At 30.6% G+C, this 13,946-nt stretch overlaps 1 protein-coding gene and 2 long non-coding RNA genes across 4 annotated transcripts; 2 read left to right on the forward strand and 1 right to left on the reverse strand.

Moving 5' to 3' along the window:
- Positions 1 to 858: 858 nt before the first annotated feature.
- LOC107364868 (uncharacterized) lies at positions 859 to 11,999 on the reverse strand. Of its 2 annotated transcripts, none has more exons than XM_015932314.3 (2): positions 11,627 to 11,999; positions 859 to 2,530 (listed from the first exon to the last, which is right to left on the reverse strand). In XM_015932314.3, exon 2 carries the CDS (start codon positions 2,525 to 2,527, stop codon positions 1,493 to 1,495), a length of 1,035 nt encoding a protein of 344 aa, XP_015787800.1. In that variant the 5' UTR covers positions 2,528 to 2,530; positions 11,627 to 11,999; the 3' UTR covers positions 859 to 1,492. The 2 variants fall into 2 exon arrangements, with proteins under 2 accessions (XP_015787800.1, XP_015787799.1); XM_015932313.3 differs by lacking the exon at positions 11,627 to 11,999 and adding an exon at positions 2,781 to 3,181.
- On the forward strand, positions 6,770 to 9,135 carry LOC107364873 (uncharacterized). The gene is made up of 2 exons (XR_001569283.3): positions 6,770 to 8,188; positions 8,260 to 9,135. It is a non-coding gene; the product is annotated as an uncharacterized LOC107364873 (long non-coding RNA).
- A 169-nt stretch (positions 12,000 to 12,168) lies between the features above and the next one.
- On the forward strand, positions 12,169 to 12,806 carry LOC149093600 (uncharacterized). The gene is made up of 2 exons (XR_016199878.1): positions 12,169 to 12,351; positions 12,408 to 12,806. It is a non-coding gene; the product is annotated as an uncharacterized LOC149093600 (long non-coding RNA).
- The last annotated feature ends 1,140 nt before the right edge of the window (positions 12,807 to 13,946 follow it).

A 13,946-nucleotide genomic window follows, 5' to 3' on the forward strand; every position in this document is an offset into this window, starting at 1 on the left:
TAATCAAGTAATTATCGAGAATGATTATCATTGGAAATGACAAAAGCTTACAATTTTGCTTCCGATTTAATCAGGTTTCTAACAAAAGCTTCAAATTATCATTCCTATGATAATAATTTGAAAATATTTTACAATAACGTAATCCAATGAATTAATTTGGTCCTTATTCTGACTTCATCTCTTATCTTTCCTTGGATTATGATCAAAATGTGGAACTAGATTTGATTTCAAATCAACTGTAAACAGTATATTAATACTGAAAGGATTAAAGTCGCATTTATTAATTTTTTCAATTGAGTAAAAAATTTATTTAATTGTGATACTCGAACGCCATCTGTAGAGATCTCTCGCTACTGATAATAAAACGATTTTAATTCAAAATTGATAATTTTACACCAACCTCGTAACTCTGCTTATTTCTAGTTATCTTTATTGTCTAATTTAAATCTAAATCAATTTATCAGCTTAATTTGGTTAATGAAAATTTATAAAAGCGTTTTAAAATTTTCTTGAAGGGTGATCAAAATATGTGTGAAATTGAAATCTAATCTCCATTGGCATCACCATGAATGGCACCTTTTGATCTTCATTCTTGTTGGTTCAGTTATTATAATTATTATTGCTTTTTATATCTCGATAGACGCGTTATAAAATCTGCATTCTGATCAATTCATGAATTTAACAGTTAAAAGTAAGTTTATCTCGTTTTTCCTATCAGTAATCGTAATTCCTTTGAATTGCTCATCCAATCGTTTTAACCTTCACGAGCAATGGATTAAGGCTCTTTGAGTGAATCACAATGTTTGTATCTCTTTTTTGATCAAGAGGTTATTTAATAAATTGATTGTTATTAGTAAATTTAATCTTTAGTTCTTTCATTTCTTTTTTCAATAGGTTAAAGGTTATTACATTAAAAAGAAAGGATGACCCGGATAAAGTTATATTGTACAAGATTTTCAAGAGGCGAGACAACAAAAGAGTGAGAGACAACGATAACAACATGATGTAATAATAACATGGAGATTGCAAAATTTGATTACTTTGTTTTATAATTAATCAATTGTGATGTTTTTATATAAAAGTGATTTTCTCTATGAATTTATATATCTTCAGGTATGTATATATAATCCAAGAATAAATCCAATATACAATTTAGAGTTGGTTTGGGTTTGAGACATTTGGGTAACAGCTGAGAGAGAAAGCATGAGATTTTGTGTGTTTATGTATTCGTATTGCTATAGATCATCAAATCAAAACGCAACATAACAAAAAATTAACTTGAATTTAACTATGGTTAGAGATTTTTTTCCCATCAGTGATAAGTAGATTGATTAACAGTGTTCCCTTAAAACTGTATATTGGCTTGTTTCATGATAAACTGTTTTACTGAACAAACTCGTTAGCTTGGTGCAGCTAAATTATTTACGGTACATTGATGGCCTTTTTCTGTTCCTTTAGCTAAAAACAGGTGTCCATTAAAAAATGGAAGAGATTATATTGGATGATCAGGTGATGCAATGGGACAGCCACTGTTGATGTGTTGGATTACCTCTCGCTTGAGACTACAAACATGATCACGTAATTTATTTACTTTGGTGCTTAATTGTTCATTCTCATCTTTCAGTTCATTAACTCTTTTCTCTAATAAATGGATCTTTTCCAGTTTCCTTTTACGACATTTGGATGCTGCTATTCGATTCCGCTGTCTCTTTCGTTCCAATTTAACTTTCTCTTGTTCCTCCATGTCAATTGGTGAAACTGGCGGTGAAATGATTAAACTTGGCGGTGGTTGGGGCTGTGATCGGGACATATTTTTCAGACTACCATTTGAACTGCAATTTGAACTGTTGATCGAGTCTGGCTCATGTTTGATATTTACTTGTTGCTGCATTAAACCAACATTGGAAACTATCGGTGCTGACGCCGAGGATAGGGTTGTTAAGGTTATCGGTGAGGATGTCATTGGTATTGGCGTATTACTGGCAATTGGTTGAGCTAATGAATGGCTGTTTAAATGGTCTGGCACTTGGTAAACTCCATTTGATAAATCAGTGTTACCATTTAACTGATTGTTGCTGCTATTGTTGCTATTGTGACTATTATTGATATTACTATTGTTGGTATATTCTGATGATACTCGTGATGACCTGTGAATATTTCCGGGTAGTGATTCAGCCAACATGGAATCATTGTGGAACACAGAATTGGTCATGTGTTGATTAACATTGGTATGAGATGTTGAATTGATTTGCTGTTGAATATTATCACTGGTTGTTTCATGATTAGGATAACTTAACGAATTCAAGTTTCCATATGAACAGTTGACTCTTGAATTACCATTACTAGTGCCATTTGACATTTGATTGGTGCTATTTAAATCAAGATTCGTAACACCTCCATTGGACATGTCGTATCCATAGGTGTTGACTATAGAGGATGCGTTTGACATTTCTATAAACAACCTTTCTAAAGCTGGTGTATTCATTTTGCTGATTTCCGAGGAATCCAAAATATCGTTTTGAATCATTTTCTGTTGGAAATACAAAAAGAAATAAGATTAAACATGGAAATTAGTCAATATTTACTCAAGAGAAACAAACATCAATAGGATTCTCATTCACTTTACAGCAGATAATTTCATTGCAATGAAGCAACAATTTTCATTATTATTTCAATTGCAGATAACACAGGGGAGGAGAGTGTATAACCATGAACTTGAAAAATTTGGATTCCAAGTTGAGTCAAATTACAAAACAAAAGAGAAAAGTCAAAGTTCGAACCTTGGATTATTCCAGTTTTATCAAATTGTACTTATCCGAGGCACAAAACACAAAACACAACCCAAATTAAGTAGTTGAATACAAGTTTAAAGATGGAAAGTTTTCTGTAAGTGTTGATTGAAACTCTTTTTTGGTTCACAATCTGTGAATTGTATTTTAAACAGATTAACAGATAACAATTAACCACCACTTACTTCAGCCATCTGAAGAAACAATTATCATCAATTGATCCATAAACAATTGGCACTAATTAATAAATAGCAATAGTTTCATCATTTCACTTTGGTTTCCAAAGAGACACTAAATGCAAAATTTCTTACTTTCCCTTTAAACTTGTACAACTCAAGTACAAGTGTAATATAAAACTTCAGTGAAAAACAATCAACACTCACTGACTACTTTCAAACTAATAACAAAAAAAACGCATACAACGAGGTTTTTTGGAGAGTTTTCATCAACGCCTAAAATGATTATGCGCCAGTCTCACTAAAAATAGGATAAGAAAACCCTTTTTAACGCCCAATCGTACCTCCTCTGAACCTCTCTTTGTACTAAATCAATGAACAAATTATGCGGCAACTTTTACTATCCAAATCACAATTTGTTTGTGCTTCAATTGATTCACTTTGACCATTGAAAGGCCTTACTAAACCCTTCCAACAAGTTGATACAAAATTTGCTTTTCCTTTTCTGTCCAATACTAATTTTTGATTCTTTTTTCATTTTTCTTTCAGATTTGTTGTTTCCACTAATCAAGTGCATCATGTACTTTAATGTAAACATTTTTTCTTCTTCTCATCGCTGAATCTTCTCCTGCTATTCTACCTGTTCGTATGGAGAGAAGCAAAAAATTTACATTTAATCAAGGTTACTGAGCGGTTATCATGGCTGGCAAAGAATCTGACTCAAAGATAGTGGAAAAAAAGTAGGATCAATCAGTTGGAATGAAAGATAAAATCATGGTTAACTTGTCAAAAAGGAAATTTGGTTATCTTTTCATTTTAATTTCATGATTATTCAATCACTTCACAGGGAACAATTTCTTTCATTATTATAATGCTCGTTATTACCATTAACTCTTGTGGCTTAATTTTAAATTGGCGTTAAACTAAATTTATATTTGTTTCAGTTTCAGTTTCTCTTCTGCTAATTGTCCAACTGATTAACATGTATGGCTAACCACTCAATATGACCTTAGACCATTTATTGGCCTTCAATTTTATTGATCTTTGATTTGCATACTTTGCGTTTATAAAAATATCTTATCGTTTCCAATCCTGGGTTTCATTGTTCTCAGTTTAATTATGTAAGTTTATATAATCCGTGCAGCTCTACCTTCAACAGTACGTGTTTACTAATCACAGTTACTCAATAATCTCGTAATTAAAAGGTGTTTGATTTGATAAGATATTGGTTTCTGGTTCAATTGATGGTTAACCATTAATTTATGCAAATTAACCAGAATATTGATTTCATTTTTTCACAATTTGATAAGCGAAAGGTTAGAGTCGAACTGTTGAGGTTTTATCATCAGAATACCATGAAAAGGTTCAATCAAGTCTATTAACATGTTAAATTTAATGTTAATAACATTTTTAAAAAAATGATTTAAAATTTAAAATATTTGATTGAATATTGTGATAAAAGTTACATTGGTGACTTCAGATAGTGATGAGTCTAATAAACTTTAAAGCTGATTTTTCACCAATTAATGTAACATGTGACTATTGAATTTCATTCAACAAGTCCATGGTGAGTACAATTGAAATGAATCAGCACTAACATTGTAAGAAGTCTAGAATGGGATAGAAACTATTTCCAAAGCATCAACTCTGGAAATAGAAATGGACTTTGAAAAATGGTCTTAAAATGATTTGATTTAGGAGCTTTTTATTAAACTAATAATGAATTCATATAAATCACAGTTTATGGAAATCTTTTATTGAAATCATCATACATTATCCATAATTATATTTGAAATTAATCAGCTTGAAGTGGACTTTAAACCAGACTAAACATAGATGGCTAGCCAGCAATTAATTGTTAATATTACCGTAGACAATGAAAATAAACAAAATTCAATAGCAAAAGGATTATTTTAATGTCTGAATAACATCTTTTGGAGCTTTTCTGGGGAAAATTGAAGCCTTTTTCCAGAATGAGTAAGCAATGGCAGAAAGTTTACTAACACAGTTGACAATACACAATTAATGCTCATATTTGGTTTAAAACTTATGAACACCTTTCATGTTACTACAAAAATGAAGTGATTTCACTATTTTTTAGCTCTGAAATTCAATAGTTTTTTGTATTATCTAATATAAGGTTTAACTGATTAATCTGACTAACCACGAAATTCATAGACATATTTCCTCATCATGTTTGATCGCCTTTTTGCCGTACAATCTTCTGTTATGGTTCATTTTAAGTTATAACTAAACTTGAAAATTGAAAATATTTCATTTGAATAAGTCAGAGTCATACGACTGAATGAGTGACTCGAATCGACTCAGCTGCTTAGCCAGAACAAACCTGCTTTGACTGACTGACTGACTTGATATGGCTAACTATGGGTGTCTAGTGCATGCCTCATATTCATATTTCATTCAAATTGTAAACATTAACTCTTTTTATCTTTAAATCAATTTTGGACTTTGAATTATTCGATAAATACTAATTTTCTTCTCGTGGACGAAAAGAGGTTTAAATTGGTTTCATTACCATTTCACGGTTACTCCTATGTGTGAAAGTCGAAAGAAATAGAAAGTAAACAGCAATTGTATCATCCGAACCACACGATGTGATAACTTGGCTCGATCTTCAACTAAATCAATGATTTGTCATCAAACTCAACAGGAATTATGAGGGATTAATTAATTCTGGTCTATCAAATGTTAACATTAACGTTATCAAAGTGGTAAATTAAATATAAATGCTGATCAAATGAACAAACTGAAGCTGAAAATATCCTGATCCAATAGACTCCAATAAAAATCTTTATAAACATCGACTTAAGCGTCTTTCATCCATAAGTGTTATCCTGAACTGGGAATATACCGTTTAAATCAACATTGTTTATTTTTTGTCGCAAATCGCAATTGTTGGTTGTTTTCGCACAGCTGTTATTGTCTTAAGGATAGATAGTCTGTTCTGGTAGATTCTGGTTTCACTAATTTACACCTAAAGTCAGATGTGAAGCATAAAGTCAGTATTTTTGCAGTTATCATGAGATTTGTTCAGAAAATTTAAAGGCTGGAAAAATCCTTTACTACTATTAATACTTATCATTTCCTTAATCGACATTTCCTTTCCTTTCTAAGAGATTCAGTACTCATACCTGGTTATCATAATATAATTGAATAATATTCACAGGTTCAACGTAATGAAGACTGTTTCTGGCCTAATTCAATATTATTAATCATCTGATGTTTTTATTTTTCATTCAAAAATATTGATTTCGTCATTTTATGGATCAAATGTTGTTGATCCTCTTATACAGTTTATTGTATTATGAGGCAAACATATCACAAAGCAATTGCAGTTCAACATACTGTGAAGTCAGTTTTTATTTTTGGTTGCTTACTTGTATTCAATTTACACTTTCAACTCTGTAATCACCTAATCAACTAATCTAGTAATAACTACTGTTGAACTGTCGTCATCCTGGTAATGATGCTACCGATGGTGATTAATAACAAACATGATGATAACTTGTTATGGGATATCTTGAAAAGGTAAAGATCAACCAATTGAACAGAATGACATGAAATCAGAAATAGCATCATCAGCACTGAATTATAATTAACAAATCTTTGAAGTACTAGTTTCACAATTAATCAATTCATTAACCTTGTTTTTGATTATTACAAAAGCTAAAAATACATTTCAAGTAAAATTTTTTGTTGTCATAATTTATCATTCAATAATCGATTAATTGATTGTATCAATTCTTTAAGTCCAATCTTATGCAAAAGTATCTATCGGTATCCATTACCTAAATCTGTGATTTTATTAAGTCTCCATAGATGACCAACTGTTTACTTTTTGATGTTAATTGTGATTTTAAGTAAATGTTTATCATTCTGTAAATTGTTGAAAATTGTGCATGTAATGTTTCGATGAAATTTAAAATATTAATCTATTGTGAGGCTAATTTGGTGGCCAACATTTAACTTGAAACACCAACTCTGTGTAGGCTAACTTAAGGAGTTATTTAGTCAACACCTACATGAGTACAATTTTAATTCACAATTTAAATTCAGTCCAACTAATGTTCTCCCTATTCAACAATTATTACAATTGTGAATATTTAAGCGTCGGAGTATCATCATCATCATCACCACCATTATTATCATTATTATCATCATTAACAAAAATTAATGCTGTGAACAATTAATGCAAAAGTAAAAGTGTAGGTCAGTAAAGGATATTAGGCGTATCATTACAATATGAACGTCCAAGATTTCAAAACATCAACTACCAGCTTCAAAAGTGATCGCAATTAAATATAATAATAATCACAGGGAACAAGTGATTAACCAGAAAGACTAAACTGTTCATCTTTAGGAAGATGAACATTGATCCATTGATGAAAGTAGATGAGTTCATCTCAACAAAATGCAACAAAAAAAACCGGGAAACACCATTCTTGTAACAATTTTAACGTCAAAATTTTTTGTATTATTGTTCATTTTTTGGTTGATTAATGGATGACAAGGAAACAAGTTGCCCATTTTATTACAAAGTATCAAACTCAAGATATTATAATCAAGTTTATTTACTGTTACTTATTAAGTGAACGCATTAAAACAAAGTAACTCATGAGCTGATATCTGCTGCAACCCAAAAGGTATTATTAATAACAACATCAACAGGCTAATTTAAGCTAAAACATCAGTCCTTGGTTATCACTTGAAAAGAAACCCAAAATTGCTTCATTTTACTTGGAATAACTCAACTCCTGATTGTCAACTGTTTTCAAATCAACATTGAAACTGTTCAAGTTTAAGGATTTCTGGTTTGTCACAATCTTCAAGATTAATATCAATTTAACACCAGAACCAAAAGACTAAAACAAAAAACTGGTTAAGCCAAGAAACTGGAGCAAATGATGCCAAAAATTGTAGACACTTTGATCAATGGAGATGAAGATGATGAAAATGGTGATTAAGATGATGTAAAAAAAGGAGACAAAATATCGTTAATTTTACCACTTTTTTAACTAAAAATTTTACCAATCTTCAGAGGAACATCAGATTGGTGTTTTATTTTTTGAGACAAAAAAGTATCACATTGACAGGTTAACCTCTCTGTGAGTTGATTAAATTAACTATAACTAATTTAACTCGAAGGTTATAACCAAAGGGCTGTTCCATTGGTACATAATCACCACAATTTACTAACAATCAGTAAGTTACCTTAAAGCAGTAAAATTTGAAAAACTGAAGCCAAAATGTTAACCTTTTTTTTCATCTTACAGATTGATCTCACGATTGATTGAAACTAATTTAACAGTTTGACAGATTTCTTTGGCATGTGAATCAAGGATTTTACCATGAGCGTCATCATTCATCCATTCACCGGAGGTAACCAAGTTACTGAGAAGCTGATGAAGATTTTAAAGCAATCAGAATCAAAGGATCCCTCGAAAGTCAAGTTGATTGATAAAAATTGGTAACAAAGAAAAGTGATTTTCATTTGATTTGGATAAAGATACAAATGTTTGACCCAAAGGTTGCTAATGACAATTGGATTAATTCAATTATGATTGCTTTTCCAGTCATTAATCAATAACGGTTAAAAGCTAAACGGATTAAGGATGGTTTAAAGGATGATTGTAATTTTGGTTAAACAAGCAATTTGTATGGCAAGGAGGAGGCTTAATACTATTGTTGATGGTTATTATTATTTATCATCAATTTGTTCTTGAACTTGATTAAATTTCAACTATTAAGTGGTTGAAATTAATATTCACAGTAAATAATAATAATAACAACAACAGCAATCGTATAAATAATAAGGCAAGATGATTGAAAGCAAAATGGTTGATAAAGTTAATCATAATCTCAATGTTTAAAAGGTTTTTTAAGGTGAAAGTGAAAGTTAACCGAATATGCAAAATGGTAAGGAAAGAAAAACATTGATTATATTAATTTGTAATGATCAATAGTGAATGTACTTTACGTCAATCATAATAATGATTAAAGGTCCAAATTGATGATGATTGGGATTGTTGATTTAAATGGGTCAAATGAACGATGATGATGATTTAACCGTGAGTTGAAGTACAATAAGCAAATAGTGAAAGTAAAATATGGGATAAACAAAAGTCTTTTTTACCCGATTTCCAACTGAATCAACTGTTTACTATCAAAAATAATTGTTAATTGTTGATCGTGATTTACATGAAAATCAGATCATCAATTGTCATTGTCAATGTTTGTTTCATAATAATCAATGTTTAATTGCTGTAAACAAATAGGAAATTGAAGAAGAAAAAGAAAAAAAAAATTGAAATTGTTTCTCCCAAAAAAAATCCAAGACTTGGGTTAAAACCAATGTAAGCGTAGGTATTAACTCAACCTATTTAATTGTATTAATTGTAACTCTTCTTCGTACAATCAATATTATCATCATTACCATCATCTTCATCATAATCACCATCAAGTCAACATTTAATCAACACCCAACAATTGAAATAATTAACTTGCTCTTCTTCAAACGTTTCTTGCTCTTGCTTAACTGGATCAACCCAAAAGATTGAATAACTAAATGGTCAACAATTAACCCTAAAAGGATTTTTGCTCATTCTTTGACCTTAACTATGTTAATCATTTTAACCATTTGACAATCATATATAGAGTTGAATGTTAAATACCGATCAATGTTGAATCACACAATTTAGCTAAAAGCTCAATTTCAACCTTTCATTTTCACCTGATAATTAAATTTTCCCATGATAATAACTCCAAATTTTTATGATTATTAAACCATAATTGAATGTAATCGACAGTGAATCATTTAAATTGCAAACCTTTAATGAACTTAAATTTTGAAAATAATTACAAAGTTCAATTGTTTGAAATTTACCGCTAATAATGATTTTACTGATATTTCTGGTTAGCAACTAATGATCATTCAACAGCCTTGATTGATTGAGCTTTAACCTTTGGTTAATTAATAAATTACAATTGTACTCTAATGAAGGTTGAGACCATGTTACAATCGGAAGTGTTTCAATCAATTTGGTCAGTTGAATGATTCATGAATTGTTGTTGATTCAGATGATAGGCGATCCTGATGAAGATAAACAACTGTTAATGAGAAAGTAAATTAAGTGAATCAAGTTAATGTGTTAGAAACAAATTGCAACACAAGAAAAATCTCATTGAGAAAATGTATTTTCATGGAGAAACTAGTTTTCAATTTGTTCCTGGTTAACCATGAAACTTGATTATGTCATCAACAATTTGAAGGCAGCAACTAAATTATAAACAGATTATTATAACTATTATTAACAAACAAAAAACATAAGCGCATATCAACACAATTTAATATACACTATAATACTAAACTTTTTTTACCATTTTTCAATAGCCAAACATCAAATTCAAACACACCTTATATTATTAGGAATGATGATGATGATCAGGACAGGCTAAACATTAATTTACTTAATTGTGATAAACAAATTTAATTCAAGGATCGATTTCAATTTCCAATCATTAAACATTAGCCAACAATTGTATTTCTGGTTTTCTGGTGCAATCTTTTCGTGTCTAGTAAACCAGTTTTTTTGTTAGGCCTACAGCTTGTTTTAGCTAACAGTTGATTTTGTTTGTAATTTTTTCAACTCTTTGGTGGTTATAATCAATTTAAATTGTAATCGTCAAGTTTAATCAATTATTGAGTCAATTTCAACTAGAAATTTAATTTTCTTGGGTTACCATATTTAAATTGTCAGTGGAAATATTTGGTTAAGTTTGCTTTTTTTAGTTACCTTGTTGGTTAGTAATCAAAGAGTAACGAATCAATTTTTTGAGGTGATTGATCGTTAATTTTAAACAATTATTGTTGTTATTTAGTCAGGGGCGTTAAATTGACGATAATTGGCTAAGAAAAGTGCTTTAAATTTATTATAATTAGCTATGTTAACTGTATTAGCTTTTTGGGTAAATGAAAAGTCAAGCCTAGAGATTTAGGTTTTTTACCCATTCAGTTGGCTTTGGTTTTTATTTTCTGGTTTACCCAATCTTTCGGATAATTGTAGAGATTTGTCTAACCCTTTCATTGTTTCAGGTTTATTCATTATTGTATAATCTATTGAGTAACATTGATATGTAATCATGAACCTTTTTATATCTGTTTGAAATGCAGTTACTTTGCATTGTGAACGATTAAGATGGTAACAGGTAATGGATAATTTGTATTTCAAATTACCACTGAAACAAACTTTCTCATATTTCAATCAATACAAACTAACTGATCAACAATAACAACAAATTGATTGATTAAAAGAGTCTATTAATGTATGAATTAATTGATAATTATTGTTAAATGATGATGAAAAGTTGGTTATAAAACCCAATGTTATTAAAACAAGTGTTAATATTTTGCAACATTTCAACATTCACTGTTGTAATTAGTAAAAATCAAAGGCCATTTTGTAATTTACTAATGATGGTATTTTTCATGATTAACCTGTCTTCAGTTTCATTACTAATCAGATCTGACTAATCATGACAAATCAGTCAAAATAACAGTTTTACCAGAGAGTAAAGTGAACCAGAAGTTGAAATGTAAACAAATGTTTGCTGAGCAAATTACAATGACTATTGAACTCTTACCTGAAATTTGGTTTACCAAAAGATGTTCGTGTCTTTATCAACACCAGAACGTTGATTGGGATTAAAATTATCCACCATAAGGTTGATTGCCGTGAATCACAGTTTATAATTAAATATGACTTGATGTTGAATAGTTGTCACAGTCTAGGTTTACTGGTTAAACACATTTACCATGGACACTGGGAAAAGACGTTAAATGGTGATATTTTAATAGCACTTGGAATGTAAGTAAAATTTAATTGTCTAATTTAAAGATAAATTGTTTGGTTTCATAAAAGATACATTAGGAGATGAATAATGTAAAAAAAGAAGAGATTAAAAGGTTTTCTTCTTTGTTTTGCTTTTGTTCAATGAGACTTCTATTTTGCCTGAAACATTAGTTCGCCAAAAGATTACGATCAACATCATTCGCAATTAGTTTAATCACATGATCCAACCAGCGACACCTGTAATCATCAGTTGATAACAGTTTCTTCAAGTGGTTAAGTGTGACATTATTTTATACCTTTGTTTATTCCCTCCAATGCCTCAGTGTTTGGCTAAACCGTCAGAGTAAATTCATTCGCTGGTTGTACTCTACATTTGCCTGGCCAAAGACCTTATTAACCTAATTTTTTAACCTCATTTCATCTTCTAGAAACAATTTGGTTGATCAAATCAGTAGATTTTCATCTAAATTGGGTTAATTTCGATAAAAATTGGAGTCAAAATTGCCAACGGTTGAGGTAAGAAAGTTTAATGTTATTGTTATACTTCGGATGAACATCATATGGTTGCTCAGGCATTGTTTTACTTTGTTTCTCTCTTTGTTATACATAAAAGGTGGAAAAGGAAACCTGAATAACAACGTTAAAAGCAATTAACACCAAATATAATTGAAAAGATCCGCAATTAGCCGATAACACAGGAAACCAACACTATTCAAGAAAAGTAAATACATAAAATGTAGATTCCAATCACATAAACAATTCCTATGGTGGATAAGGCCAGGTTTCAAGGATTACAACAGGAAAGATGAAAAATGTTATAACAAACATATCAACGATAATAAACAAAAATAGAAAGATGTTTCCATTGAAATGAGAAACAGTTAAACTTTAATTGTAATGACAGTGATAACCATAATTTGGTAGCATTTCGATTAACCAGATTTTCGCAATAAATTAGATTTCCCCTTTCATCCATCATAATAGTTGCAAACGATTGAATAATCGACTTTGAATTTACCGAGATTCTATCAAATTATGGGTAAATCAACTGTTAGCAATTAAATAAGTAAAATCTGTAATCAGATAAAGAGGGTCAAAAATAAAAACAAACTAAAACACAGGGTTAGATGGTGATCCGATTAGGTGTAAGAAATTTGAGAATGAAATTATTTTTTCAAGATAAAAATATAAGCTTGATAATTCATTGAGATTTACAATTATTGAGATGCATAGTAAATGAGGCATAAGATTATGAGCCGATTGAGGGTTGATTGGACAGTCATGAAGTTCGCAACCAAAGGCCACAAACCATGGACGGAGGAGCGTAGGGCAACTTTTCTTTTACTTTCAACTTGACTTGATAACCGTCCGAGAATTGGGTTAGGGACTGCTGTGAAAGTTGAAAATGAGACGGACCACTATCAGAGAGTGTAATCTTCAGTTGGGTTATATAGTCGTATATATCAGTTGGGGTTGTAACGTTTGTAGTGTTTGTCAACGGTGCCAAATAAAGGTATTTTGCTTGTCCAGATTTCATCAGTTGCCATTTGGAATTGAATTTGTTCCAGTTAGTTTGTTGGGTATTTTGATCTCCACACTGTAATTGATAAGAGTTGACCGGTAGAACCAAGTTGAATATCAGTTCCTCCATTCGTGTTTTATTTGTAAGAAGCTGGTCAATCGCACTAAATGACAATTCAGTGGCCTTTATCGTTTCAGCTAATTTCTTTAATGCATCACTATAATCGGCGAAATTGGTTGGATTTGACTTTGTCGTTATTTGGCTTGACAATGTATTTAATTGGGAGATTACATTTTGATACAATTGGTCTGATTGTTTAATGTCTTCTGAGAAATTCGCCAATTTTGATGGTAATTGCTCAATGGCCTCCTTTTGGCCACTTGCTAATGGATCCAAATCAATTTTGGCCAGCCTGGTCAAGAGAATCTCGAAAGTTGTTTTGTTGATTGTATAAAGCTTAGCAAATCCACCAAATCCTTTGTTTTCAAGCTCTGCTTCAAACTGGTCTATAAACAGGTTGAGGATTACTCCAATAAAGATTAGGGCAATAATCAATGTTAACACATAACCACTAATCAAGACAATCGGG

This window comes from Tetranychus urticae, chromosome 3 (assembly GCF_039701765.1).
Source record: "Tetranychus urticae isolate SD_2017Ah chromosome 3, NJAU_TeUrti_SD_1.0, whole genome shotgun sequence".
NCBI lineage: Eukaryota > Metazoa > Arthropoda > Arachnida > Trombidiformes > Tetranychidae > Tetranychus > Tetranychus urticae.